The 25,105-nt window shown below is 39.7% G+C and overlaps 1 protein-coding gene across 1 annotated transcript in view; it reads right to left on the bottom strand.

Moving 5' to 3' along the window:
• LOC115625308 overlaps positions 1–25,105 on the bottom strand; it is a 41,595-nt gene that overhangs the window by 15,461 nt on the left and 1,029 nt on the right. Inside the window, exon 2 of the mRNA XM_030520327.1 lies at positions 24,138–24,798. Coding sequence (XP_030376187.1) covers positions 24,138–24,399 — 262 coding nt within the window. The 5' untranslated portion in view covers positions 24,400–24,798. The remainder of the gene's footprint in view (positions 1–24,137; positions 24,799–25,105) is intronic.

The raw sequence follows: 25,105 nt of genomic DNA, 5'->3' as shown, positions 1-25,105 counted from the left end.
TTCGACTTGCCATCCTGATCAAGAATATATATATTTTATGGGGTCTGCCTAGCCTCCTTCTTTGTGTTCCATGTACGCTCGCACAAAACTAATATACCCTTTTACCCTTTGGGTACAGGGTATAATAAGTTTTCATTTTCTAAATTGATCGTACTGTGTCTGTACTTATCTAATCTTTTATTTATTTTTCATACAGTCATCTATGATCACCCTTTACAATTCTCCATCAGGTATAAAAATAACTTAAAATTTAGCTCCAACATTTCCGACTGCTTATAAAGCTGGCAAAGAAACGATAATATTTATATTCGGCGATTTCAATGATTGATTTTAAATATTTGATCTACTTATCTATCTTCTACTGGGTTCACAATATTTGCTTATTCTAGCTTATCTACTTCCCAAAATTCTGGGCACGCCTTATTGTCTGTAAACCGCCTCTTTTCGGTGATACTGAACAAAGATTTACTACACGTATATAGTCTTTGTGAGGTCTGTCAACACATATTAGGTGTGTTAATTATTAATACACATATCGTTAATGACGCCAACAAATATTGTTATATAAAGACTTCATCTACCCTGTATACCGAATATCCAAGTAGTAACAGGTAGAAGGAAGCGTAGCAGGCCCCATTCAATATAAATATAATAACTATCTTTGGTATTTATGAGTTTTGTATTGTGCCTAATCAAAATCTCTGCCAAAATCTCTGTGCCAGAATCGATGTTTGTACCAAAGTCTTAATTGTTTATTACATTTTCGTGACCAAAATGGGTATTTCAGAGTTTAACTTTCGTGAAAAAATATTTTAATTGAAGGAATAAAGCGAGAGTACAGGAGGAGCTTATGCCTTCATAAACGAGACTGAATGTAGAAACCAACTGTCTAACTTAAACATTTCAACTCTCTACTTTTGCCATTTTATTGATTTCCTCTTTTCTGTCCAACAAGAAGGTCTTCGCATGCTCAAAAAGAATTTATTCATATACGAAATTTTGAAATATTCGCTTTACGTACGAAAATAAATAAAAAAATGCATCTTTTGCGTGACTGAGCCACCATTTATTTTTAGATCATGACAAATTCTGAGCGATAGATTTGAGCGTTCCGTGCGAGTCGAGCTTTGAGTCTAAGAAAAAATCCAACGCGCTGAAGTTCACTGCAGAGAAACAAATATATATTGTGCAATTGTACAATACATAAATATTTTCACACATGTCAGACAGCACACAAAATTTTTCGCTGTCATGGTTAAAGAAAAAATTGATAATAATCTGCCATAGAGACCCAACACACATCCAACATTCGTGGACATATCCGCGATTCAGCGAACTCGACGACGGCAACGGCAACGGCGACGGCAACGACGTCACAATGTCGCCATGGCCATAGTCAGAGTTAAAGCTGTTGCAGTGCCAGCTTTAGGTTGGCCTCAGTCGCAGCCTCAGCCTCAGCCATATGCAAGTGATCGAGATCGTGTTTGGCTACGAGAAATATGGCAAAAATCGTGCAATAGAAAAGCAAAGCAAGCGGCGCATGTGCAGATATTGTACATGGAAAAACGCTTCCTTGAAAGGTGTGTTTGAACAATTAATTTTGCTTTTTCGGCATCGCGATGGCACGGCTGCCTGCCTTGCTAGTTGGCTTACGGTTGGATTCGTCCAGACTTGAGCTGGAGGCAGCAGCCCAGAATGCGGGCAACGACCAGAGCGGGAGAAGCTACATACAGTCGATGGCGATGGTGATGGTGATGTCGATGGCATTGCTGTTGCCGCATGGTGGCTAGATATGCCCAGCCAGTTTATTTATGGCTGCCACGACGACTAACACTAAGACTTTGACTTAGAAGAAGATGATGATGGTGATGCTGGTGGCGATAATGATGATGATGACGATGATGATGACAACGACTGAGAAAGCCAGTGACCATTTTAAGTATGATTCTAAGCACAGGCTTTGGAAAGTTGCTTGGCAAACTGAACTATCGAGCAATGCGGATTTCTACGGTAAGACAATTTTATGACGCCAATGAAATGTGTTTAAAGGCAATCGATTGTTGTCGACGGCTCCACAGACATTCGTATCTTCTAATGGCCACAAAGAAAGCCAAAGTCATCCAAAGTCAGCCTTAGCCAGCCAGGCGCAGCTGCACTTCACACGCCAGGCAACTGACATCTAGTGGCTACTTGAGCGGAGTCTGGGATTTGGGACTGTGTGCGGCCCTGAGTGCTGAGTGCATTTCGAAATTGTTGCAGCCGCACTTCAGCGGCAACAGAGCACTTGAAGAAGTTGCAGCAGCAACAGCTTTGGAAGCAGAAGCAGTTCATTTCGCTTTTTGGTAGTTTGAGCTCAAGGTAATGTGCATTTCGGTTTGTAATTAACAAGTGGATTTCACTCTCATGCGCGGAATGAATAATGACTGCCGAGTACAAAATCTGTGATATCTAATGGCATGCTGAGTCAAACTTTCACTAAACTAACTAATGGTTTCTTTAAATTTGTCATAATTGTGCGCGGCTAACCGATTCGAGGCGTTAGAATGCGCATGCCCAGCGGCGCGTGTTACAATCGATGACATCAGCGCATGCGCAGCTCAGCAACATGTTGCTGCAACATGACGCCACAGACTTTTGTTGCGTATTTCGACGTCTTTTGTGGTGCAGTAGGTCAGTCAGTCAGTCAGTCAGTCAGTCACCTAGACAGATAGGCAGCCGACAGCGAGGCAGTGGCAACCGACCAAGTTTGGGCGTGTCTGCAGACATTAAGCTCCTATGTACATACATATGTACATGCTGGAATACTCGTATTGTCATTAAGTTGCTGCAGCTGAGTGGAAATTTGTTTAAATTGAAACGCCCACGCGGTGCATGCAACAAGCTCTGAGCACTTGTCAACAAATGCAACGAAAATGTTCATAAGTATGTATATTTCAAGTAAACAACCTACTGCGATTGCACTTTGTACGTGCATTTAATTACCCAAAAGGCAAACAAAAATTAAATGAAATAAAGAACACATGCAGTCAACATTTGTAAGCACAGGCTATGCAAATGCAAAGAGACAGGCTTGAAAAGTGAATGGCGTGGCTGGGCGGCCAGCTACACAGTACACGCTTTTTGGGCATAGCACAGTGATACGAAGACTGGACAATATCAGAAGATAATCAATAGTAAAAACTTAATTTGTTTCTAATTAATTCACAAGTATGTATTTACTGTTAATACAATTCAACTGATTCTTAATTTTGTACGAAATTTCAAATATAACATCTACGTAAGCGATATACAAAAGGCTGTCAAAGTTTTAGGCATACAAATCCTAGTTTGTATACGAGTTATACGAGTTCAGTTATGACAACCATTTTCAAAGTTAATAATAATCTGAAAGACTCGGCTGCAATTTCAAGCATGCTTAACCTTAATTACTATGATAAAATAAATAAATACTACTACAATATTCGGCCGGTTCAACTTCAGCTTCCAACTCAAACGACCACAATTTTTAGGTGTTTCACAAATAACTTTTCGCTGGAGCTTGGCTTTATTTGGTTATGCGACTTGTTAAAATTAGGCCGAATAACTACTACTAATATTTAGGTAAGACCATAAAGAATAACAAACTACATCAAATTCCTCAAATTTGAATTTTAGAAACATTTTGGACTTTTTCTTACAGACAACTTTTCAGTGATCTTAACAGGCAAAAAAGTTTTGTTTAATTGGTTTTTGAAATATTTAAATACATTTAAAAAGCAATGAAAACATTTTAAATTGTTCGGAATTGAAAACGTCATTAAGAAAAATATCATTAATAGTCGAAAACGAGCAGAAATGGTGACTCTCAAACATAATTAGAGGTAGAGTGTGGTCCAATTAAATCTGGAATTTAAAAATTAGTCGTTTAATGGCCTAACCCAAAATATTTAAATTAGATCTTTAATAAATGATTAACAACCACTAATTTTGTACGACGAAAATAACTACTTGACTCGGAAAACATCGAAACATTGCATTTGCGAAACCCATCAACTATTTCTTTCACTTCCATATGGTATGTTGTGTAAATATGTAAGGATGTTGCAAATTGCTTTCCATTCTGCACAATTGCAGATAATGCTTTTTGTTGCTTCAATACTAATACCACAGCCACACTGTGCACTAGCCACAAAGGCCTTAAAAGCCCCTCTGACTACATCACATGCGCACCCAGCGGAAATGGCCGCAAATTGTGGCAATAACTGCAATTGCTTGGTCGCTTGGTCGAGCGACCATACGTTCAGCTCAAATCTAAAATTTCATTTCAGTCGATTTTCAGTTTTATCAATTTGGCTGCGTTGGCTGGCGCTGGATTAAATGTGCAGCAGCAATCAAAAAGCCGCTTAAATCATCAAAATTAGCGTTAAAATTGCTGCTGTCAAAATAATTTGTGGGTCGTCGTTGTGGTCGCGATCGTGTTTGCGTTCGTTTTCGTGTTGGAGATCGAGATTGTGAGGCTGCCACCGCTCACTGTTGTCACTCAATGACATTTTACGATAGACATTATAATGCAGTTTCAAAATGTAACATTTTAATTTTGGACGCAGCCAACGCAAACCCAATATTATGAAATCTAGTCTGGCGCCCCAACTTGTGGAAGCATTATTTTGATGACGGCATGGCTGTCAAGACAGATTTTCGCTACACGATAGACAATCGAGCATAAATTGCAAGAGTATGCTCTTCGGGTCAAAAACCACCAAAGCGTTGTCAACACTTCCCAGCTTGGCAATGCAGTTCCGGGGAAGTCATAACAAGTCGAATGAAATGTTCAAACTGCAAAGATGCAAAGGCTTAAGCGTTATGAACAATGGCAGCTCGTTTGTTAACCATAACTAGCTTGTCTTATTTTTGGCAACTTCATTTCAATTGGTTTTTGGAACACATAAGCCCATGATTCCCGTAAAGCGCACACTTGCCCTAATAGGGTTTTGACTCTTTCTTACGATTTGGTTGTCTGGGCCGGGGGAAAGTTTGCCGCTGCTTACCTGTAAAGAGAAAGATGAAAATAGGAAATTAAAAAATTAACTCGTAAGGGGTATTAAGTGGTACGACTTCTGAACTTTTGCCTTCAACTTATTCAACTGTCGTTAGTTTAAAATTCTCGTTATACAAGTATGCCCGACACCATCAGAGAGCGGCCAAATGTAACGGCAACGCCCACGACAAATCTATCTTAACCTAATTAATTGAGTTCAACAAGTTGGTGAAATAATCAAAATCAATTTAAAAGTTGATAAGTTTCGTTTTGGGGTCAAGCGCCGCCTTCTGCGCGACGCGGCATCAGCGTTGGCGGCCATGCTGACGATAAGGAAATTTAATTACAAACTATTGCAAAAATGTAAACAATGTATAATTCCAGCACTCTTGCGTGCCCATTTGGTGTTGCTTCGGTTGCTAGCACGCCAATTTAACGCCTTTCATTCATGACTATTTGACTATTTGTGAAATTGGTGATAATCAAACACAAATAAAACAAAACGAGAATCATATTGTAAAGCGTTTGTGAAAATTGCGCAATGTAAGCGCACGGCGTCGACAGTGGAATTTTCTTATTTGATTTGAGTTGCTGGTGTGTCATAATATTTAAATTGCGCACGCGCCTATTTGTATGCGTGTGTTTGTGTGTGTGTGTATGTGTGTGTATGTGTGTGTATGTGTGTGCATGTGTGTGTCTGTATGTAATGTGAACTTGAACTTTGATTGCGTTGTCACAGCAGTAGCAACACCGATCGCGTAATCGCACGACGAGCGAGCTATTCGTGTATCCCCGCTCCAAAGAACAACAATCACTTCTATTTATTTATTCATGCGTTAATAAAGTGTGTCGAATTGTTCATTAATAACCGATAAATATAACATTATAGTTATTTTTTTACGTTCACTTAGATTTCCGATTTTGGTTTTCTTTACACCCCATTCGCTTTTTAGTTGTATATATTTTTTTATATATGTACATATATCTAAAAGGTATATTAAGTGTATGAAGCGACATCATTGACCAAACTTGGTCGTACTCGTATAGTCTCCTGATTCCTATTTATAGGTGATTTTCCTCTTCCTACGCTGTGGAATTTTTGCGGCACTGTGCGTAATTACAAATTTTCATGAAATTCTCTATTTATTTTGGGTATCCGAAGAAATGTAAATCGCTCTTCTTTTTCGATAGTGTTTTACATATTTCACTGTCGAGTTTGCTGGAGCGTAACATAACCGTGCTGTTTTTCTAATATACTTTATATAAAACTCTACTTGAAATACATAGGAAAATGGCTGTTATTTGTTCATTTGGGTCGAAAACGAAGAAGATACCAGTTCCAGATCTTTGAAATGAATGGTATACTCAATTCAATATTCCAGTAAAAACTACAACTATAGTATATAAATGAAATTGCGTTTGGAATATTAAGCACTCTACATTTTCGACAATCGCACATATACTTTCAAAGCTGTTGGGGCATGACAAGTTCGTTGATCTTGACCATTTTAGGGGGCTTCTAAGCTGATTACTCATTGTATGACCAGCGTATGAGAAGAAAACTAATTCCGGACACTATTCAAGATAAGACGTAGTTATAGAGCTACAAAGTAGACATGAGTCATTAGCATCAGTTCGCACATTGAAATGCATTCGTATACATAATCCCGCCTTCTGGCAAACTCGTTTGCTATTGTATTTGCATGGCACGCAAATTGTTTCTAATAAACAACTTTAATCAATTAATTGCAAGTAGCAACAGCAACACCCTTTTGACAAAGTCAAAAGCCAAGCTCTGATGACATCATGGAAAATTGTTGCCTCTCCTACAATTACCAATGGATCTGCTGTGCATCTCGAATGAGTTTCTACAAGGTATTTGATTCTACGGAACGATCAGGCGCTATGGCAGCCATCGCATTTCAATAAGCCAGCGAAATTCTTTACAACAAATAGAGCCAACAAATTGATTTATGCGCTCATTAATGTTTATACATTATTTAAAGCAACAACAATGTGCCACAAAACTATTACAAAACTGGCCAAATTTATGGAGGAAGTGAAGATATTGCCCGCTGCTGGCCGTTTGTTCAATGTCATGTGCCGGTTGTTTAAATTGATTCTTTTTTTTATTTTTTTTTTTTTGCTTCTAGTCTCGTTGGATTCTTGACTACAAACCGAATCAAAGCAAACCATGCGCCAGATATTGAGCAACTCTTCTATCTGTACTTGTCTGTGTGTAAGTGTGTGCGAGCGTGTGTGAATCGATTTTGTAAGCGTGTTGTAAGTGGTATCCAAGAGCACGCCAAAATTAAAACGTTTCCCCTGCTAAGTGCCGCCGGTTCGAGGCTTTTAATTAAGGCAACGGCACGCGCACTTAACGGTTCCGTGCTTCGACTACCGACGATTCTCTCCAGTCTATTCCATAGAAGACAACAGCAAATGCGAGTAACATAAATTGTGGTCTATTTGCAAGATGCAAGCCTAGATAGCAGATAAGTTAAGCTGCTTCTGTTGCAATTACAAGACGGGAAGAGCTAAGACTATCAAAATAAGAAAAACAACTTTGTCCCGTCATGATGATTAAGAATATATATACTTTGTGAGATTGGAGACGCTTCCATTTGCTTGTTACATACTATGCACCAACCTAATATACCATTTTTGATCTTCGACTACACGGTACCTCTTTCCTCCATAATCCTCCAATTAAAATAAAAATTGTTGCCTCAGGAAAAATGGTATTAAGCAGAAACGTTTTTGGTACTAGTAAAGCATTCCTATCGCAGCTAGATATATAGTAATAACTGGGGTCTGCCACGCCTTCTTCTGCCTGTTACATTTTTCAGCTCCCGCAAACCCAATATACTATACTCCGGTACATTTCATGTACAGAGTATAATAATTATCTATTAATTAATTAATTAAATGTGTGCAAAGTTTGGTTAATGTATTTTTGATAATGTGGACAGTATTAACGAAATTCTGTAGCATTGATGGAATATACAAGAAAACTAAATAAACTCGTATAGATAGGGACTTTTTACGGGTACAGGGTATAAGAAGATAGAACGGTACAGTCGAGCAAGCCCGAGAGTGAAATACCCTGTACCCAGGTAAACTTCCGACACTGAGGTATATGCGCCCATAGCAGAAGCAAAAAGAGGAAGAAAAAGAGCGAACTTGTTGCTGCAGTTTGGGGGGGTTGTACTGGCGAGAATTTGTTTCGCGAATAACTTTTACAACGGTAGGTAATTATATATAAATGATATGTGCATAGTTTGGTTTAGGTAGCATTTGAAATGTGGACGCAATTGACGAAATTCTGTAGTGGGGGAAAAAAATAAATAAATAAAATAAACTCGTCCTTTCTCGGACATAGGAGAATCTGGATATTCTAGCTTTTATAGTTTCTGAGATCCTTGCGTTCATCCAGACGGACGGATGGACATGTCTAGATCGATTTCTCTCGTCATGCTGATTCAGAATATATATACTTTATGGGGTCGGAGATGCTTCCTTCTGCATGTTACATACTTTGCACAAACCTAATATACCCTTTTTACCCTACGGGTACAGGGTACAAAAAGGATAGAATTTTGAATAATGTTGACTGTTTTACTTCAAACCTTAAAGCACATATGTTTCTGTGAAATTTTGGGCCGCTGTTCGACGTGGCCTTGATTTTGCTTAGTCGGTCATTCAATATTTGCCACTTTGTCACTAGATACTATGAAGACTATACGAGTATGTATGAGTTTATTAGTTCTTAGTCATGCATCAACTATATGTTGCTGCGATGCACAAAATGTAGTCTCAAGTAAGTTCGAGTGTTACGCCCGCTGACTAAAATATTTTCTATGCACCAGTTGATAAATCTGTTGACTGGGCTCTAGCGCTATTACCAATTCGTGAGCATTGCAAATTATGCTAAAAACAACAACAAACCCACAAAAGCTGCATCGTGAACAGGTAAAAGATTCCAAAGACCTGTCTCAAATGTATGCGCATTTTATTGGCATATATTTGTTTATGCGGCCAAGACACGTTGCTGTTATTTAACAAGAATTTCATTTTGGGAACAGTATGAGATTGTTCAATTTTTTGTTGTTTGCAGTTGTTTAATGTGTTTGTTTATTATTGTTTATAAGCACACACACTCACATGCTGTATACTTATATATGAATATATTGAATTTCATGGACTGGACTTGTTTTCGAAAGTGCTCGCAAACATTTCGAAATTAATTGAATAAAGTTGTTGATTGAGGCGCTGAAATGAATTTTCATTGTGTATGTGGGGCTAGTGGGGCTAAGTGGAGTTTCCCGTTCTGATTTGTTTTTGCTGCTCTTGTTGTTTTACACTTCTACTTAAGTCTGTTTGTTTGTGTCTCTGTGTGTATGAGTATTTGAGCAGCTTTCAATGACTGTGCAACAGTGGCCGCAACAAACTGACTTGGTCGAAAGAGCGGAAATCTTTAGCGACTGCACAAAGAACACAAACATTTGTCATACAAATGCCCCGAGCTTGTGCATTGGCACGTACAAAGCAATTGGCAGAACCGCGCAGACTTCCGCAGACGGCCAAGAAGTCAGTATAGGCCCTCTGAAGCAACAGAACCTGGCCGAGAGACTTTCGCACGAGATAGCTGAAGCGGGCGAGGCTTCCAGTGAGTCCATGGCCTACGACATGACCGCGGCATGCTCGCGTATTTATCATTTAGTTAATATCTTTTAAACAATTTCTGGCTATGGCTTGGCAAGGTCCATTCCATTGGCGTGCTTCGTTGAACGATAAAGTCGCATTTGCTTAACATAGAAATAAATTCTTGCCAGCGGGCTGGCAGAGCAGGCAGACAGCCAACCGAGTACCTAGCGGCCAAAATGAACTTCAACTTCTTCAACTGGCAGGGAAACGCGCGGCAGCTTCTTTTTAGAACCAGTTTTGTGGCCAAAACGAGTTTTGCCAAAACTAAAGCCGAAGCTATTAAAACGCCGCAGAAAGAGCAGCTGTATAGCTGCATATGAAGCCATAAAGTAAGTAAATGCCCGAAATTGCGGCGGCTGACGATGTGCGTCCTTTGTATTCCGCGCACTTCTACATTAATCAATTTATATGCGGCACACAAATCCAGCGACTCTACTGAGCCACCCGAAGTGGCGACAAATTGAAGTCAGAATGATGAGTGCCACCAAAAGTCAAAAGTCACAGTCAAAGCTACAATTTCAAATTAGTTTCGTTCATGTTAAATTAATTTCGAAAATTGTAAACTGCAAACTGTTGCATGTTGCCAGGAAAGAACACAAACGACAGCAACGACAACAACAACATGCCACCGCTGACAGTCGCTGCATGTGGCACAGAGTCGAGCATGCAGAGCTGACTTTTGAACCGCTGTTGCAACAGCAACTGCAGCACAAGTCCGCTGAGTGCCGCAAGTTGCCAAAGCAGATTGGGCAGAAAGATAAGAGTCGGCAGTAAGTGTAGCCTAAGGAGCTTCAGCGGCAACAGAGGCAACAGCAGCAACAGCAGCAACAGCAGCAACAGTAACAGCAGCCAGCAGTGGCAGTGGCAGCAAGAACAATGCAGCGTGCCTGTTGCACAAAGATCAATGACACTATGATGACGCTCTGCAGCAGCATCCTTAGCCACTGTCATTGCCAGCACGAAAATCTTAGTTGCAAGAAAGAAAGTTGCTTGTCTTAACGTTGGCGGGTGGGGAAGAGGATGGCAGGCAATGACCCAAATACACTGAGAAAACAAAAGCTGCAAACAATACAATTGATTCCCAAAACTTTTCCATGACAAATTTCATTTTCTCTCTACGTTTCTTCCTAAAGTTATACTCGATCCGAATGCAGCATGAAGCTAGTTGTAGAATTCTATAACGCTTTTGAATTATTATCGTATTGTCATCGCTTTAGATATCTACGAGTAATACATAGCAACACACTTGTTCGCAGCTAATAATATGAAACCAGTTTGTTGTTTGTAAAATGAAATTAAATTTTAGTTGGAGTTTTAAAATTAAAAACTGGGTATTTATTCAAATTTTCTGCCTTAACATACGTGATTATTATTAATATTTAACATAAAATTCACTCACGATCTTCAGACTGCGCATAGACAATATGAGAGCTATACAAAATTTCTCATAACGAGGGAGCGGACTTGGAAGAACGAGAATTCGAAGCATGATGAGCTTAACTCATACTTCCTGAGATTCTGTGTATAAGCTAGTACAGCTTTGCACTTTTTCAAATAACGAATATTTCAATCGAGATTACTTTCAAAGAAACTGCAGGCATGTAGACTTGTAGAGCACGCTTTTTTCTCTGAGTGCAGCCGCATGAGTGGTGAGGCAACTCGGCGACTGACTAACTCCCTGCTGCAAGACTGACTGTCGGACTGATGGACGGCATGGAACGTAGAACAGACTTGTGGGCTTGCTGAATGTCTCTCTGTTTGTAGTTACTTGGCTGTGTGTGTGTGTGTCCTCCAAGTTGTCGTGACACTGAACAAATGTCAGCACTTGCGGGCGTGCGGCGTTAGATGCTTTGAGCTTTGGCCACATTCTGCCGCGCGCCGATGCCACTTCAATCAATTAACTCTGCCGCAACATGGTCAGCATGATCAACACGGGCATTAAAAGTATTAAGAAGGTGCGAAACTTGATATTGCTTTGAGTGCTTGACCCGCTCTGTGTCCACACAACTCGGCTAAGAACATCGGCGTTTGATTTCGGCGGCAGTCATGGCTCAAGCAAACGCTGGATTCCACTGAAAGGCATGAACATTTCAAATCTACATACGTAGTTGCGGGAGAATTCTTTCACTTGGCCAAGCTGCCGTGCGTGTCATCTAACTGTGAAAGCGTTGTCAGCTAAGCCGCTTATCAAATGCATTCCGAAGCGGCCCAGATGCATCAGATAAGTCTGTGGCCATCAACACCTGCGCTCGGCTAAGCAGTTAATATGCGTTCGCATTTTCGGGGACGGACTGTATCGAAATGACAACAACCGTCATTAAATTAATAGCCTCTTCGAATGGGTTATCCACACCCACGAACCCGCACATGGCCACCAATTAAACACCTTTGAAGACACGCGGCGTCGTTGCATAGACCACAAATAAACTTCAAAATTAATAGCCCACCGTCTCGAAAATATGTTTAGATCGTAAGATACAGATATGTACATATGGAGATGGAGATACATATCAATCAGTTGCGCTGACCATGGCCGACCGAAACCCAAAATCAAAAACAAAGCAAATGAATGTCAATGCACTACAAAAGCTCAACTGGCCGAGTCCAAAGCAATCGCTTTATAACAAATGGACAGGCAGCCACACATACACATGTACATATGTACAATAAGCCTAAAATTTCAACAGAAGTAATGAAACTGAAGTATCTGGGCTTTAAGTGTGTCTGTGATTTTGGCTTTGATTTGATGTGAAGTGAAGTTAGGCCGAGTCATGAAGTGGCGCACGAACAATCAATCAAATAACATCATGTATGCAAGTGTCTGTCTGTCCGTGAAGATGTGATAGATGGTCGACCGTGTGTGCACTACTTTCCTGACTTTGACGAACCTTCGTTGAGGGAAATTCCAGGAAATGCCTGCAAACTTACGCTAATGATTTAGTACTTTTATTTCCATATATTGTTAAAGCTTGACTTCTACATACCACCAAAAATAGTAAACAATAGAAGGGATAAAATGTTTGACTTCAAATTCAAAGGAACAGAACGAAAAACAGTAATAAGCTGATGCCAGAAAATATTATATAGAGATAGGTGTGATAGGAGGATAAAGCCACACACAACGCTAAAACTATGTACCCAGCAGCGGGCGTTGCAACCAAAACTTCATTTCTCAATGGTCATGTGCCGGGAACTATATTATAACTACTTCATTGAGACCGTAATATAGGGTTTTGTTAGTAAGGCCTATAATATAAAATACCCTTTTGGAGATAAAAGAGAGAAGTCCAGTGTGGGTCCATCAGGATTATGCTGAGGATAAAGAAAACATAAAGGCTTTCAATATTCTAATTGGTTGCCGCTATTTAAAGTTGAAAGTGGTGGCTCCAATGTGACCTTTGCCCCACATTTTAAGTGTTAGCCAAGAATCACTTGCCATTGCCTCAAGTCAACATAGTTTCTCTTTGCCATGAAGTGGGAGTGCCAAACGATGCGTCTATTTAGCACCAACCCGAGATATTCTTCAGTTTCGACTGATAAAATTTCCCCATCACTGCGCTTTAACGTTCCCCACTTCCTCTTCTTCGTGTGAGATCGAAAAAAACTGAATGTAAAGGTTTTAGGAGTGAAAATATTGGCGTAGTTGGCCCTGTGAAAAGGCAACGATTAATTTACGGAATCCACTTCATCATCTGCCAACTGTCGAACTATTAAAGTGGCAGATCGAGTAGCGAAAGGTCTCTACCAATATTTGTGCCCTCGACCTACACATTAATGGAAGCCCAGCAAAGCTGCCATGCTCGCCAATGCTTGCCCACACTTCTGGTCCTCAAGATGCCGATGCCGACGTACACTATTAATGAAATAAGAAGAATTCACTTAAATCGTAGCGGACAACTTTAATGGACGTCCGATCGCCCGGCCCCACTTTATGCGTGTCGATCTTTGACGAGCGTCGACAACACTCGACATGGAATGCTATCTAAACGCTCACATAGCCCGTCCAATACAATCTCCGTACAGCAATCAGACATACCCATGCACGAGTATGTATGTATAGGTAGGTGCCTGAGTATCTGTGGCTTGCTTTCTTTTATTCAAGTTCTTGGCGGCGGCGGCTTCCCTTCGTCTATTTGGATGGAGCGTGGCTAATTAACTTGTAGCTTAAATGTGTACACATTTTCGAAAATGAAATGATCGTTTTAACACTTTTGTTCTCGAGAGCCACCACGAAAGCGGGCGGGCACCAGAGGTGCCATGTTTGTCTACAAGATTCTTGTGTAAACAGTGTCGGCGAACACGCTAATAAATTCAGGCGGAACGTCAAGAAAAATTGTTGTTTAATTGTTTGAACCGAATGGTTCATAATGTGGTGAAAGTTTTTGACATCACATTACGTTCGCTTTTAAGATTTTTCCTTTGGAAAGTAATGCCTACATAAATATACAGTTGTGTATGCGTGCATCTAATAGTAATAAAGTTCTTGACATAGAATGGATCGCACTGATATACTATGCATGATATATGCCAAAATAAAAAGATGAATCCGTTCTCAACTCCGTCATCTAGCTGCTGTGTATATTCTGCCCATCATTAGCCAATTGGTCAGTGTGTGAATACATTGGCATTGATTATAAATGGCAATCGAGAAGCGCGCTGAAACAATTTACATTTTTCAGTCATCAGGGAGTTCATTCACCTGCCTGTTTGTTGTCTTATGTTAATCGGACTCTAACAAAAGGCCTCTAAAGAGCCGTTAGATGAACGTGATAAGCTGTTCAAAACCAACGGTGAAATTTATAGAAAAATGTGCATAAATTGGGCATTAATGTCATAACCTAACACTACAACAACCGAGACGCCCCCTACCAAGGGGACCGAAGGAAAGGAAATCAATCGAATGGAATATTAATCGCGCCTCAAGAAGGTGTGACGTAAAAAGTGATTTCGTCAGAAGGTAAGGTTTTTATAATGCTATACATTTTGCGTATCCGTAAAATTGTGAATGGTTGGCAGATTTTCACATCATCTTTGTCTTCCACTCTCAAAATGTGTTATATAGTATATCGAAAAATATATATATATATAATTTGACGAAGTATCGTTTTGTTTTGATATAATGCTGGTCTTTCATTGAATGAATGCTCAATCGTACAAAAAATCAAATGTAAATAACCATTACTAATGCGATCACTTATGAGTCATAGCCCAAATTGGGGGAAATCATCCGTCCAACCAACTACAATGTTATGTATTTAGTTAATGTTTAATGTATTTTGCCTTTCTTTCCTTTTGACATTGACTACTATATAATATTTTAAATAGATAACACGAAATTGATTATTTTAGATTGAAATATATCGCCACAATTCCATATGTAAGTATCTACGAGAAAAGCTAATCCAAATTAAACACTCTATTGCCATATATTTTTAAGTTATTGTTACAACACATTTAGTAATAACATATAGCTTTAGAGAAATTCTTTTTTGCATTACAGATGAAGTAAAACATTGTATGAGGGATAAGACATTTATAAAGTGCTCCGTTTTGGTAATTTCACTACATATTTAAAACGCTTTAATTAAACACTCTTATCCACACTTTGTTCACCCAAGCTGGAAAACAGCAATAAAACAAATATTTTATGGCCAAACTTTGATGGCCAGAACCACAGAAATACAACCCCGCCCAGCAGTAACTAAATGGAAAATTTAAATAACTAATTTTAGTGCCGCTGTCACAATAGGCCATTAACAGACAGACGAGAAGGCAAGGGCAAGGGAAAACCCGATTAAGCATCCAAAAACGTCGAGCCACTTGGTAAGGAGTGATGAAATTTTCATAGGCGCCACATTTAAAAAATTTTAATTGAAAGAAAATGCTTTGCATTTGCAGTAAAAAGAAACTTTTATGACAACGTTTAACAGAAAATATTTTTTGGAATTTATATTGGGCAAGACCCAGCGTCGATGAACACTAAAATGTTTGGGCTGGTTATTGTGAATTTTGATCAAAATATTGCCGCAATAGCTTGAAATGATTTGTTCAAGCGCTGCAACAAATACTTATAAGCGGCTTACTATTGACAAGGGAGTATTGTCGTAATTCAAGTAGCCAACAACGGGCGCCACATAATGGCATAGGCCCAGGTTGGTCAACCGATCATCGACATCCACATCGGAATTACAATAATAAAACCAGACAAACCCAAGACATGATAAGGCAAGCGGTTCAAATGGGATGAGTAATCACAAACAGGCAATTTTCATTAAATTGCCATTAATTAACACTCGCTTCTCAAGGGGGTGAATCAGACAAGGGGGCCTTATTGGTGAGACAGCAGCTTTAGCTTCACCTGCAACAATAGCAAAAACAACTTATTAGCTTTTCAACAAATGCAATGTAATGGCAATGCAAATCCCATACAGGTTTTTTCGCCTCCTGGCAACTTTTGCGTAATTTGTATGGCTGTTTAGCTCAAGTCAACTGACAAACTTACAAACTAAGAGACTGACTGACTGACTGGTGGACTGCGAGACGAACGACGGTAGCCTCAAGTGCAGGCAAAGAGCACAGAGCTTAGGAAAATTTAATTTTATGCGCCAATATGCACGTAAGTCTGTTTGTATGCAATAATTGACTGTTTATTGGCTATGTCGGCTTTGGCTTTTTGATCATTTATCGGCTCTAAAGCGCATTTAATATTTCGCACTGCTGCCTTTTCACATCCCATGGAGCGGTCAGAGAGCAACCCCCTCCCCCAAGGCCGAAGGTGTTGCCATGACAAATTGTTCAGAGCGGAAGCAATTTCGAAAATTGTAACTACAGATGGATGTATAGTACATTCATAAGACCATGCACATAATATCTGTACGTACATGGAGTAAAGCTATTCATTAAATTCAAATGTTTCCAGCATTTTCGCTTTCGCATCAAAATTGAAGGTTTCTCACGAAAACCCGAAAATTTTGTTTGACATAATAACTCTTTTATTCAATTGTAATTTGTTTGTCTGACTTTTGGTTGCATTGATACTTATACTATTTTTGATATCACAAAACATCTAGAAGACATCTGGAAGATCAATAACAACCATACAACAATTTAAGATCAACAAAAAAATAGCAATTATATTTTTGCCGCAAAAATGAATATTTTATGTAATTATTTGCTTTAATCCATTATGTAATACTACACCAACTAGAATTTTGACAGCGCTGGTTAGTAGGTTGGACCTCCTAGTCGCAATTTCAAATGAACTAGTCCGTATACCTGGTTTACAAAAACTTGTTCAACTTAGCATCTAATTTCTCCAAGAATAGTTTGCATAAAATGTCTCTAATGGCGAATTTTGGCGAAGGATAATAATATAATAATAATTTCTCACTTCGTACACTAAGCTTGGTACCATTTGGGTACAGATACAAAAACTAATTTATACTAACTATTCATAATATACAATATTCACATTCCTCTCCACTGAAAATAAACATTTTCATACTCTGTCTGAAGCAAGTTGTCCATGATATAATCTTTCACGCAGAAATGACAGGGAGGTCAAGGACCTCCCTTAGGGAGCTAAGAAATATTGCAGCAGCAAATTTTATGACTCGGTAACGAAGTTTAAAAAATCAACTTCACCAGACTTCAAATATTTTGTTTATAAAATAGACAGTTAAATATATTATAATAATCTAACAATCTCTTAAGGATATATTTATTTATTTCACCGACAAACAAAGCTGTCGATGCAAAAAAAGAAAGAAAATATCAATACAATACAGAATTTAAACAAAATGACAAAAATATCTAATAACGAATCCGACTTGGTGGAGGAATTTTATTTGCCTAACGGCCAGCTACGCCCCGATTCACAGCAGAAAGTAGTCAGATACGTTATTATATGTTATAACTTTAGATACCAATATACATATATATGTCCAAAATGTGGTAATCACGTTATATTTCACACAAAGCTTGCGATTAAATATTTGCGGCACAGACTAAATAAATGCAACAATTTAGTCTGGTTTATAGAATACTTATCAAAGAGAACTCATTAAAGCCACTCAAATGTAAATCTATATAAATTAATTTTTAATCTATATCTCATAAGGAAATTTAGATTTCAATTTAACATTTAAAAATATTCAAGGTATATTTGAAGCCGAGCAATTAGAAATTGGACCATTATAAAAATTGAGACTACGAAGTCTTCAATATTTTGTACACAAAAGATTTCCGCTTTCAATGCGCTACACTTACATATGTATGTATGAACGTCCCCATTAACCCATACCCCACATCACATACTACTCCAGCAACAATTTTGACGCATTGTCTGATGCATGTACTCGTCTTTATAATCATACAGTGTGTGTATCTTGGGCTTAGGCAGTAGCAGCAGCAGCAGCAGTAAATCCACATAAGCTCATGACGCTCATAAAAATAGCCAACAAAACAGAAAAGCCCCCGTCCAAAGCCAAAATGAAAGCCAAATTTCTAGGTCGTTGTATACAAAGTAAGTAATGCACATGGGCTGGATGGGAAAAGTTATTTATGCAGCAGCCGCCAGTTGCGGTTGCTACGCCTAAAGTTCAAATGTCAGCCATGCACTTGAATCAATACATTTAACATGCTCGTAATACTTTCCCCCAGCGGTTTGTAATCATCCCATTTACATTATTTAGGCATCACTTCACATCATTTCATTTTTAAGAATTTTTTCTGCAGATACCTGTTTTTTTACATTCAAAGGAAATTACAGTTATCTTTAGAAAAAGCTAGTATGTAATTCGGTGAACCAGTCGTTGGAGAGTATAGTATATAGGGAAGCGACAAGGTTCGCGACTACAATGGTCCCCATTAAAGAACCGTGCGAAATGTTTGTTTTTAGCGGATACCGAGGCTTGACGAAACGGGAACTATGCACCAATTTAAAACCTAGTTGAACTTAGTATGCGACGGTGGTTCGATGCCCAAAAATACTATGCCTTAAAAGTACTATTAGTTTCCTAGCTAGTACAGTAGCCCCAGCTAAGGACAAATACATACATAGTTTTCAAAATATATTCACTGATTTCTACTTGGGAATGCTTCAAAGCAACCTTGCTGAGAGTAACTCTACATAAGTTTATTAACAGCGATCGGTAAAAATACTATGCCTTAAAAGTACTATTAGTTTCCTAGCTAGTACAGTAGCCCCAGCTAAGGATAAATACCTAGTTTTCAAAATATATTCATTGTTTTCTACTTGGGAATGCTTCAAAGCAACCTTGCTGAGAGTAACTCTACATAAGTTTATTTACAGCGATCGGTAAAAATACTATGCCTTAAAAGTACTATTAGTTTCCTAGCTAGTACAGTAGCCCCAGCTAAGGATAAATACCTAGTTTTCAAAATATATTCATTGTTTTCTACTTGGGAATGCTTCAAAGCAACCTTGCTGAGAGTAACTCTACATAAGTTTATTTACAGCGATCGGTAAAAATACTATGCCTTAAAAGTACTATTAGTTTCCTAGCTAGTACAGTAGCCCCAGCTAAGGATAAATACCTAGTTTTCAAAATATATTCATTGTTTTCTACTTGGGAATGCTTCAAAGCAACCTTGCTGAGAGTAACTCTACATAAGTTTATTTACAGCGAACGGTAAAAATACTATGCCTTAAAAGTACTATTAGTTTCCTAGCTAGTACAGTAGCCCCAGCTAAGGATAAATACCTAGTTATCAAAATATATTCATTGTTTTCTACTTGGGAATGCTTCAAAGCAACCTTGCTGAGAGTAACTCTACATAAGTTTATTTACAGCGATCGGGCGCTACATGGTGTAAGGAACTAGTTCTATAACGTCCAGGAACAGCTGGTCATGTGTGCATTTGTATGCAGAACGTTGAATGAAAAGATGAGATAGAACATCTGCGTCTGTTTTTTAAATGCCGCAGCATCAATTGAAATGCAACAGCTTGCTGTGATTTCTATTCAAATTATGTGGCGGTGCGGCAGTGGCATGTGGGCAGCAAGCAGTCAGTCAGTCAGTCAGTCAGTCAGTCAGTCAGTCAGTCAGTCACTCAGGCAGTCAGGCAGTCAGAACTATGGGCAACAGCCCATAATGAACAGACAATAATGTTGTTAATTTTTGTGGTTATTTATTGTGCAGTTAAGGCACATGTTCTGTTCCTACCCAGAAGTCCCCGCGTTCCGTGCAACGCCCGCATTTCTGGCTCGAACAAGTTTCCATTGAACTTCAGCAGCAACTACAAAGACTGAGATAGGGACGGATACGGATACGGAGACGTAGGCCGTTCTGCTCTTGGTCGATGTTACGTGTGCTGGCATTCGCATTTTATGGCACACTTCTCAGTTGATGGAAGTATAGTACGAGTGTGTGGCAAAGCCAGAAAGCCTGTCAAAAAATCAAATTAGAAATATGCATATGCACGCCCACGTGTAGTCGCCATCGCACTCGCCGGCGCATTACTCCCCAACCCGTCTTATCGACGTAGTCTTCGCCTTTACTGCATTTTTCCGTAAGCCATCAGAAAAAAAATGCAACACAAGAATGTGGCAACCAAATTGATTTAAACAGTTGTTCGCCGGAACGACATGCATTGTCACAAATTGATTTCAATTTCTGTTTCTATGGCATATTTTCATGAAAACATAAAACTATTCGGTCGGATTATTTTTCGGTTTCTGTTGACTGTTTTTTTTGGTTTTCGGCAATCCCGTACATTCATTCATTCACTTTTTGTTTGGCACTTTCTTTCTAGCCGAAAGTTTGTCTTTGCCACTTGGGAACTGGCTGTATGTTGAGTGGGTGCTGCAACTAGTGGTTGTGGTAACGACGACGACGAATGCGTGTATGTTGGCCGCAACAACGAAAAAGCCGTTAGTTGGTTTTAAAAAGTTAAAAACATCGACAACACCTGTTTATTTTCATTGTTTCTGTTGCTGTGCCTCGCTGCACTTTTGCATTTGGGGGCCTCGGGGGCACCTACATTCAATGTAGGTGGCTCGTATCCTCAAATTGTTGCACTTGTCTATTGTCTGGTCGCTGTTGTTGCTTGTCTTGTAGCCAAACAACGAACAATGCGCTGTTTTTCGCTTGATAAAATCTGTAAATTTGCCTATTTAGTTAGTCGATAGAAAGTCAAATTTAATTTCAAAACGCCACTGCAAAGCGAGTGCAAAACGATAGAAAACCATTCATGTATGTATTAATAGACCAATAATTTCATAGTTTTCACAATAACTCACAATCATGTCATTTAGTTAATTCGTAAACTGAGCAAATGCATTGAAAATCGACTCAAAGCCGAGAAGGAGGTTAAAAAGTATAAAAATTAACCCTTTCACAACCCGCTGCGAAACGCACGAACTGGAAAGTAACTGTCGCCACAATAGTGTATTTTTAGTCTAACTGGTTGGCTTGACGTGGACAAGGATCGGTACAATTGAAGGGTCACTCCGGCCATTGCACTTGCCTATGAAATGAAACTTTGTTTTATACTTATAAAATAACCTCTAATATTGTTTTGGTTTTTTCTATAAACTCCAGTCCAACTCTATTTGGCGTTTTTGCAGTAATTGTTGCAGTTCCGCTTCAGTTCCTCTGAGAGTTTAAGCAACAAAAGTTATGCGGTTGGCAGTGACTTTAACAGATTTGCGATTGGTTGTGAAAACAAATTATAAACGATAAACAGTCTAGAACAAAGCAGGAATTATGTGTAAGGCTAAATGAAAATAAACAACTACACTACACACAATCGCTGCGAACAAAAAACAACAAATGGAAAACAAAAATGCTTGTCATGAAAATCCCAATGTGTTGGACACGCGGGGGGCGCTAAAGAGGCAGTAGCTACGTAAGCCGGCCAGGGAAAAAGAAAACTGTTTCTTAATTTTCGCATAAAACGCTCCGGGGAGATGTAAACAAAACGCATCAGCATGTAACGAACGACGTTTGACAGTAAGGTGTTAAAAACTACCTGTAAGATACCAAGGCAGACAAGGTGCTGTGGCAAAGGATAGAAAATCGACATGACCAGGCATTGGTCACTGGGCACGTCCATGGGCATCGCTGCCAATGCTGGAATGGTGGAAAAATGCCATGAAATGGGCTTTCGTCAAATTAGCGTTGCCGCGTTAACGACACAGACGACTTCGAGCGCATCTGCACGTTGGTCGCACTGTGGGATATTTCGCACTTTGCGCTACTTTTGCCTACAATTCCATTTCATAGTATTGTAATTTTCGATTTGGTGTCGTTGCCGTAGCCATGGTCTTGGTCGTGGTAGTGGTCGTGCTCACTACCTGCATTCCGACGACCCTTGATTTATTTGCAGCCTATGCAGCTGCGTTGATTTAACTGCATTTGCATGGAGCACCAATGCAGCTTCTTTCCTTTTCAATTCTACGACTCCTTGGATGTTGTTATCTAACTGGCTCGCCTTCCTTTTCATTCACAGACTCGTCTGACTTTGGCACTTGATCTACACTCGCACACATTCTCCCAAGCACACAGGCTGGACTGTAAGTCATAAATTTAGCTGTCGTTTAGTTTTTACGATTGTCGGCTGACTTTGTTTGGTTCATGCTATGTAAGCATGCATACATATGCACATATGTACATATCTACATACATAGGTACATACGTAGATACATACGTATATGTACAACACATGCATGTGCGTATGTATCTTTCAACAGCCGGGCCGCTGCATCGGCATATCTACAACTAAATACGCGCTGAAGAGTTGAAGTGCCAGGCCAAGTTGCAGCCTCCTGCCAAGATTTCTCGATTCAAGCCCTCGGATCGCACTGTACCCAGACAGACGCCAAAAACAGGTCAGCAACTGCCAAAGTTTGCGTGCTTGGCAAAAAGGAAAAAAAAAACGATTTTATGGTTTCTGGTAAATGCGCAGGGAAAGCTTTCGGCAGCAGGGCTTGGATCCAAGCGTCTAAGTCACGCAGGTAGAAACCTCAAAGTTTCGCTCGACTTAGACGATCTTACACAAAGTGTTCTTGATTTTCGGGTAGCACTCTGCAGTGCGAGAAACCTGTCGAGAGAAGCCAGCTTTGGCAGATAAGATAAGTCACAGGAGAGTTTATCGACGGTTTGCGGAAACTTTAAGTGTAGGAACTCCTGATCAGAACAGAATGCAATCAGCAGTAGAGGATTGTTATTATTTTTATGAGACTGGTGGACGTATGGTAGGATCAAATAATAATTGCACCTATATTGGAATGTAACGAATTGATCTTCACTCAGTGCGTGACACACCCTTTAGTCATCTAAAAACTTAATTACGCTCGCCCCAAGAAAGTCTCAATTAATATGCGTAAGTGCCCCCTTAATGTTGCATGTTGTTCGAAAGGTAATGACTTGAACAACTACTCTGAAAATTCAAATGAAAAAGACCGTCAACGAATCAGATGACAAAAGTACTTTCATTTTCACGCGCGCAAAGAGGAAAAAGACTGCGCATAAAACTTAAAAAGCTGTCATAAAAAGGCACAAGCTAAACCGCTTAAATGACATTTAAATAAATAAGCAAGCTTGGGCAGAGACACAAGCCAACAAGCCAACAAATATAGAAAGGTAAGACTGCAGGCGGTCCGTTGATTGTCTGAAGACTGACACTGGCCCTTTCACTGTCGTGGTCGATGCAGAAGACAAAGCCTTACAGGAAGTTCGCACTTTGATTATGTGGTGCAGAACCAAAAAATCGAAACCAACAAAATAAAAGAAGTGACAAGGAGGGCCGAACACACGTTTCTGGATGCCTGTGATTACACTTTAATCTCGATATAATGAGGCGCAAAGGCAAGAAAATTACGCAGCGGATGTGTTGATCGTGCCGAGACTGCCCGACTATCGGCCATCCAGTTCTCCAGAAAGGCACACCACTACACTGGGGTTGACATCCTGGTTTGGAGAGCAGCTGGGTACCATTCATTTTTCAAGTGCAGACGCTCCGATTGAATTACCGCACTAAAGACACAATGAAGAGCGAGAAGAAGAAACAAAACGAGGCGCTGTAAACCAGACAAGCACAGACTGCACTTGCTCAACCAACTTTGGAAATATGATGCCGAAAAGGCGCAGCTCATAAATAACCAAACAACAGGCGGGGAAGGGGACAAATGTCCGGAAAGTGGTGGCTGTCTGATAAGGTGAGATAAGCACCAATGCCAGTGGTAATGCATGTAACCAAATGGTGTACCTGTGGTTGACTGTGTGATCTTTTGCCTACTAAATGAGTCGGATAGGAATGGCGTGTTAGAGATTTAAATAATCATAAAATACCTAAATTTTCTCATTGGCTTCAAGAGTTTTTGAAATTGAAACAAAGACCACTCGAGAATTTACTACACAGCTAGCATGAAAATCATTCCTTTACGCACCTGAGTTTAGTTGCACACCTGGCAGAACTACCGACGACTCCGACTTGAATCCCACGGAGTTGCCAAGATCAGCAGCCCCTCCATTGCTGCTAATGGTCGGCTTTTCAACACTCATGTCTAATGTGGTTGAGGCGTCCAAGTCCATCAGGGTGTTGCCCGTAAAGAGACCCGCACTGCGGTATTCCTTGGCAAAGGGCGTGGCGCCCAGCGCCTCATAGCTCAGCACTAACAGCAACCAAAGTTGTCTATGAAAATCCATCATTTTGGGAAGATTTGTTTAGGCTCGATGGATCTTCTTGGCCATATGTGGACACATTTAATGACACTACACAAACACCGCTATCGAGACACTTGCACACACACACACGTAAAAAATAGTCGGCTTTATTCTGAGGTTAGACGACGCGTGACACTTTCAATTAACACTGTGGAAAAAACTTTTAACTTTTGATCATTAAATTAGTTAAAGTCGAACAGCCAACGACTTGACGTGCCGCAACGAATTCAATTAGTCTGTTGCTTGTTTTATTTTTTTCGCCAGTTTCAATTTGGAAAATTATGTCAGCAATTAGTGGGCCGCGTCATTTGCTCTGGTCACCTTAACTGGGCCACAATTGAGCACACATTCCATTTCCAAGCCTTGGATCGGGCACTGCAAACACTGCAATATAAAAATGGAGATTATTAGCAACTGTTTTCACCATGTGTTTTGAATATGCCGAGCGGAAATTCGTAGGTCGGCTCAAAGTTTCAACAGGCGATGTTTTGAGAAATTATTAACAACAACAAGAACACATTCGCAACAGCTGCCGCTTACACTCAATCCCAACAGCACATCAATTAAAAAATGCGCGTTAATTTCCAGCATAATTTCCCATAAGTTCCCATGCAGCGGAAATGTGCCTTCGAATTCCCACAATAAAAACGCGAAATACTCAAACAAACCCACAATGAAGCGGTAAACAATT

This window comes from Scaptodrosophila lebanonensis, unplaced genomic scaffold, assembly GCF_003285725.1.
Source record: "Scaptodrosophila lebanonensis strain 11010-0011.00,11010-0021.00 unplaced genomic scaffold, SlebRS2 tig00000072-arrow-pilon, whole genome shotgun sequence".
Classification (NCBI taxonomy): Eukaryota; Metazoa; Arthropoda; class Insecta; order Diptera; family Drosophilidae; genus Scaptodrosophila; species Scaptodrosophila lebanonensis.
Note: the sequence above shows the minus strand (reverse complement) of the source record. Positions and strands in the feature narration are given on the sequence as shown.